This window comes from Lipotes vexillifer, unplaced genomic scaffold, assembly GCF_000442215.2.
Source record: "Lipotes vexillifer unplaced genomic scaffold, Lipotes_vexillifer_v1.1 scaffold1088, whole genome shotgun sequence".
NCBI lineage: Eukaryota > Metazoa > Chordata > Mammalia > Artiodactyla > Lipotidae > Lipotes > Lipotes vexillifer.
Window position 1 is genome coordinate 73,517 of NW_006779738.1, and position 6,388 is coordinate 79,904.

The 6,388-nt window shown below is 41.9% G+C and overlaps 1 protein-coding gene across 1 annotated transcript in view; it reads right to left on the minus strand.

Annotated features, from left to right (window-relative positions):
• RYR2 (ryanodine receptor 2) overlaps positions 1-6,388 on the minus strand; it is a 523,123-nt gene that overhangs the window by 51,655 nt on the left and 465,080 nt on the right. Inside the window, exon 89 of the mRNA XM_007452954.1 lies at positions 979-1,083. Within this exon, the coding sequence (XP_007453016.1) occupies positions 979-1,083 (105 nt within the window). The remainder of the gene's footprint in view (positions 1-978; positions 1,084-6,388) is intronic.

The following is a 6,388-nucleotide window of genomic DNA, read 5'->3' on the forward strand; positions in this document are numbered from 1 at the left end:
TTCCCTACAGTAACAGTTATCACTGACTAAATCGGTCCTTGCCACTTTAGCCAGTGCCTGGCTTTATCTTTGACCAAGATATCTTCCTGCTTGTAGGCCAGAGGGCAGGTGTGAGTATCCTCACTTTGCTGGAGGAAAGGAGACTCAAGGAAGAGAGATAGGACACGTGAATGAAATCGTGGGAGTTGGACTGGAGTCGTTTGACTTTGAATTTAGCATTCTCCCCTCTACCTGACACCTGGAAGATACATACCCACACCCCGACAGACATGTCAGCCTCAGGAGAGCCCATCAAAATTCACTGCATCACAGGGACATATTTACTCAAGATTTATATTAAGAGTTTTTCTGTTTGTGTAACTCTGAGCTCCAAATGCAATACACGAGTGAGAAAACAGCATTCTGATGTTTTCAAGATATGCTCCCGAATTAACATTAAAGCATGGTGGAAAATCTGTTTCTTCTTTATTTGCCTATCTGCATGGCTATTTTTTTTTCTCTTTGACTTTCACAAAGTAAAATGTCCTGTTAATGGGTGAGTGTCCTCTTTTGAGAACAGCTGCTTGTTTATGACCCTATAAGAAAACTGTCTGCCCTTAACGAGGGATTTGGAACAGATGACAAATCCTCTTCCAATTATCTGTAGGGAGGAGGAAAATTCCAGTGAGTGATCGAGAAGTAGGTCTACAAAGGACTGTAAAATGTACAGTGTTTGGAGACTATGTTTTATTTCTCCATTATAGTCAATTCCTCAATACCTTTTGTTTTCAAAATTGAATGATGGCTTCCACCTATTCTCAGCTTGCATAAAATTCTTTTATTTAAAAAAAAAGGGTTTTTTTTAAAATGTAGAGTGAAAGTTGTATAAAGAAGTCATCCAAGAAAGATAATATTCAGACAAAGGAAAGCATGCTTAATTTGCCAGTGATCACAGTGTCCAGTGTGTCATTTAGGATGGTTGGACGACAGTGACTTTACCTGAGACAGCTTCATCTGCATGTGAGCAAACACATGAAGAAAACCCACCACCGCATCCCAGAGCCTGCTATGAGCCAGACTCTGCTGGTTGCCAGTGCAAGGACCCTGGGGCAGAAACAGACAAACAACAATCATTCCTGATAATTTAATTGCCAAAATGAACTTTACAATAATAGGGACAAAGTTAACTTAGTGCTGACATATCTTATCACCAGCATGTTATCTGAAAAGACAGGAACCCAAAACAAAATATATACAGTGATTGTAATGGTATAGCACTCTTGGGAGACAAACATATTCTTTCTTGAAATGTTTAAATCCCCAAAACAGTTTCTCAAGGATTTTCATGTTCTGTTTCTATATGAATACTAAAACACTGGGGAAACAATGGTGAATTATTTCATTTTTGTCTGACTTTGGTTTCTTCTATTTAGAGGAAATCTTAGCTAAGTTATTTTAGCTAAGTCAGATCATCAGAAGTGACTACCTGTGTGAAAAGAATTTGAGATTATGCGTTATATGAGAGGTACTTACTTCTTATTGTTAAATAGTAACCTGGATAAAGCATTCATAGAGAGGACAAAATATTCTCTTCAGCGCTTCATTGTACAACCGTATCCTGATTACCAATCATACAGCCATTGAGATTTTTAAAGATTAACACTTAGTCATTAAGTTTATGAACCCAGAATCCAAGACAATTAGAACCTAACTTTGCTCTCTTAGCTTTCACTTCAGAAGTGATCTTTATGTGACACTAGAGTGAGTGTTGTAGCAGAGACTGTTTGGATGGAGACAACTTCTATTCTTACTTCCCAAGGAGAAATTCTACAATCGCTAAGTTTTGAAAACACACCCACATCAACCAGGAAAAGAAATACGGATTATATTTCAAAAGAAAAAAAACTCATTCACTCATTAGACAAATGGCTCAGTATAAGTTTAAGTTGGAGAGCACATTAAAATGTTTCAGGTTTTAGTCTGGAGACAAGTGACTGGAAGAGAGGACTGCATTGAAGATACTGAAAAGATGTTGACATGAAACTCTGTCCTTTATCAAGCTACACTTGAGGCCCTACAGCTGAGGATAAAAGATGTAACCGAGTGGGACCCTATGAGGCCTTCCCAGAATAGATGCCCACCCATGTCCTCTCCCTTCCTTTTGACTGTAGAAAACCTTTAGTCAAAGAATACATTTAATCAAAGAAGTGAACAAATGCAGAAAGAAAGGAAAACAGTCAAGAAAGACAAAATAATACTTTAGCCATTAAACCAAGTCAAGGACCTTTAGTTCCTTCTCAAGGTCTATAGATAATATTCTGAGCCACGTCCTTTGAGCTGTTTGGCAGATACGGAAATGCCCACCAGGTGGAAGAAGTGAACTGCAGGCTGCCCACAAGCATGCAGACCCCAGACTGGCTGGAACCAGAAGGTCGATGATGCTGACTTCCAATTACCTCACCACCAACCAGTCAGAAGAATGCCCACGAGCTGATCACACACCCCACAAGCCCTGTCCCTCCCCCTGTCTTTATAAACCTTTCCCTGAAAGCCTTCAGGGAGTTCGGGCCTTTTAAGCACTAGGCTCCCTGGACTCCTTGCTTGGTGCCTGCAATAAACACTGCACTTCTCTTCACCACCACCGGGTGTCAGCAGATTGACTTTACTGCGCGAGGGTGGGCAGACCTAAGTTTAGCTCAGTAACAAAGATAGTAAGTGCCACGTATCTCAGTATTCCAAAAGCAAGGTGCTAGATTCAGTACCTGCGAAAGGAAACTAAGTAGATATTTCTACCTCAAAGATATAAAGGCGCTGAAGCCGAAAAGGGAAAGACTTTGGAAAGAGCTCTGCAGGTGCCGGGCCTCCCAGCCTCCACCCCTGCTGCCACAGGAGAGGAGATGGCTGCCCGCTTCCCTTTACACCATGGAGAGAGGAGGGGTCAAGAGAGCCATCAGGAGTGCTCAGCTCCTGCATCCCGAGCTTGCGTAGCATACAGTCCCGTAGTAGGGACTGTGAAGATGGAAAGTGACAACAGAAGATATCTTAAGTTGGGTACTCGGGAGGGAGCTATCTTGTCCAGCAGGACTTTGAAATCTTGCCGACAAAACTGTCTGAAAGGGTAATGTGATTCCAAGGTGGACGGGGACCCCCAGATGCACAGGGTCTGTGGAATAATAAGAAGCTGGGTGGGAAGAGAGGTATTTCCAGGCATTGGAAGCAGTAAGGGGGCCAAGCCCCCTCATTAGAGAAAGAATACAACATGCCACCCCAGCGGGCAGGCTCCACAGTGCAGCCCTGAATTCCACGTGCCGGAGGGAGACCTCCCCTCCCTAATCCTTCCTCATGCGCACAATTCCAACCCCAAGGAAGCCTGAGACTGGCAGGAGGGGAAGGAGGAAAAGCAGACGACCCTGTGGAGAGACAGTGGAGAAACCCAGATCCTACTTCTTGCCCTCTACCCCAAGGCCCTTCCAGCACAAAATCAGGCCCAAGGGTGAGGGGGATTTTTAAATTGGATAAGAGTTAAGTGATGGTGCCACCATACGATGACTGCAGTGAGACAATCCTGGTGACAAAGTGACTGAAGGAATTTTATTTATCTGAGAGTGGCCAGTGCACAAGATCCATTCAAAGAGGGATAAAGAAGCAGGCCGCAGGGCTTCCCTGGTGGCGCAGTGGTTGAGAGTCCGCCTGCCGATGCAGGGGACACGGGTCCATGCCCTGGTGCGGGAAGATCCCACATGCCGCGGAGCGGCTGGGCCCCTGAGCCATGGCCGCTGAGCCTGCGCGTCCGGAGCCTGTGCTCCGCAACGGGAGAGGCCACAACCGTGAGGGGCTCGCGTACCGCAAAAAAAAAAAAAGAAGAAGCGGGCCAAAGAGCAAGTCTGAAGAGACAGTGGGGAGGAGTCAGTTCTTTTAACTTAGAGGTTAATACATTGAGCCCATTCAACGCACCAGGCCAAACTGATTTTACAGTGTACGTTAGTCCTGTCTGGCTGTTAAAATAACTCTGGGTCAAAGCAACGGATCTTCAGGATTCCACTGTGGTCCAGCCTCGGCAATGTGCCTCGTGTGCTAACACTAGGGAGGGTGGAAAGTGCTGGAGGGCATTAGGTGGACACTAGAAGGCCATTTCGAAGAAAATAAACTTGATTTTTCCTGAAGAAACAAACATTTTCTTCATGTGGTGTTTAAGGTTTTAACCAAATGTTAAAATATTATATTAGAAACGACTAAGATCTTCTGAAACCCCAGGTGACCAAGAGTTGTTTTGCAAACCTTATGCGACAGAGCTGCAAACCAGAGGCCCAAGTTCCTACTTTTCCTTGTAAACCTGAAACACACAGAAGGTATTTTCCAGGACTCGCTCAGCCTCAGACCATCGACTTCTGAGAACTGTTCACTACCTGAATGGAACATCTGTCTTGCCTGCCACCTCACAGGCCTATTTCTCCTGATCTATTCAGTGCCTATAACATATAAAACCCTTGCTACTATTACACAGAGAATGGATAGGCACCAAGGTCCTACTGTCTATCACAGGGACCTATATTCAATATCCTGTGATAAACCATAATGGAAAAGAATCTGAAAAAGAACGTGTATATACGTATAACTGAATCACTGTGTTGTACAGCAGAAATGAACACAAGCGTTGTACGTCGATTATACTTCCATAAAATAAATTAAAAAACAAACAGACACCCTGGCTAACTGCCAGAAGGCAGTTACTTTCAGGTTGACCTTCTCGTGGAACGACAAATACAGCTTTCTCTCTTCTCACGACTCATCCTGTGGTCTTAACTCCAGGCACTTGGACAATATAATGTCCTTGTTCTCAGGCAGTTCTTCCTCCCCCCTTATGAAAACTGGAGTTGAAATCTTACAGAAGATTATGTTTATTTTGATGGTTTTGGATTTCCCCCTCCTTGAATAATTTTCTACAGTTAGCAAAAATTGGAGTCCAAAAGCAACATGCAGTGCTGTCAACTAAAAGCCAGCCCAAAGTAAGTATGAAGCAAACGATGAGCTTTTATTCACAGTATCAACAATAATCAATAAACATAATGCTAAGGCAAATATCTTCAAAATATGTTTCACTAAAGGCAATGGGGTGCCCTGGGTTGGCTCCTGGAACAGAACGAGGACATTAAAGAAAAAACTGGTAAAACCGGAATAAAGTCTGTAATTTAGGTTATAGAATGGTGCTGATGTTGATTTCTTAGTTTTGACAAATGTATCATGGTTACTTAAAATGCCAAAAGCTGGGAAAGCTGGGTGAATCATATATGGAAACTCTCTGTACTGTCTTTGCAATTTTTCTGTATATCTAAAATTATTCCAAAATAAATTTTTATTAAAATATGTTTTTAGGGAATTCCCTGGTGGTCAAGTGGTTAGGACTCGGCACCTTCACTGCTGAGGGCCGGGGTTCGACCAAGATCCCACAAGCCGTGCAGTGTGGCCAAAAAAAAAAAAAAAAAAAAATAAAGAATAGAATCTGAGTAGAAGTCTGGTTGGCAAAAATATCAATTGATTATGGAAGCAATATAACTAAATATATGTATATATTTAGTTAGAGATATATATATATATATATGTATGTATATATAATTTGAGAGTTGATTAAATTATACAAAAATGTCAAATAAACAAGGGGTATTGAGAAGTTAAAACATGAACAGGCCATAATAAGCCTTCCTACTTTACCTATTATTCCTTGAATGTTCATTTAGAATGTTCTGTGTTATATAAACAAGTTCGAATACATGATTTTGCACATAGTGAAAGGTCAATGGATGCTTCTAGTTTTATATAAATTTAGGACTCTCTTACTTTAGGAACCAAGAAACGTCTACTCTTGGCTGAAAGGAATGTACCTTTTATTTGTTATATAGAAGCCATTTTCCTGTTTCTATAAAATTCACTGGCTTGCTAATGTCATCAATCAATCTTATTACTTAATCAGGACAGTTCACACCAAACTTTGTATTTGCTCCCTTTCTAGACACCGATGAGTATATTAAGGTAATAATGGAAGCCAAGGAAGATAAGGAAAAAGGAACATGAGTGGACTGAACTGGATTTAAACTTTGCTTGTATCTGAATTAAAGAAAAGTTATTAGCATTATCAAGTGTGGCTTTTCCATTTTTAAATACTGAAATAAGGATCCTCTGCCCTGCCCATGGAGACAAGAGGAAAAGTGAGATCCTGCCAAGCTACGAAAACAGAGGAGAGAGTGAGCCTGGAGGAGGTGAGGAATGGCCATTCTGCCATCTTTCCTCTGCACCGCTCAGCCTTGGCGGCTTCACTTGGCCATAAATAGTTCACTCACACAGTCATTCTACAAACACCTGTAAGAATGTGAGGCTCTGGGGATACAGTCTGTTATTTTTACTTAACTCTTTC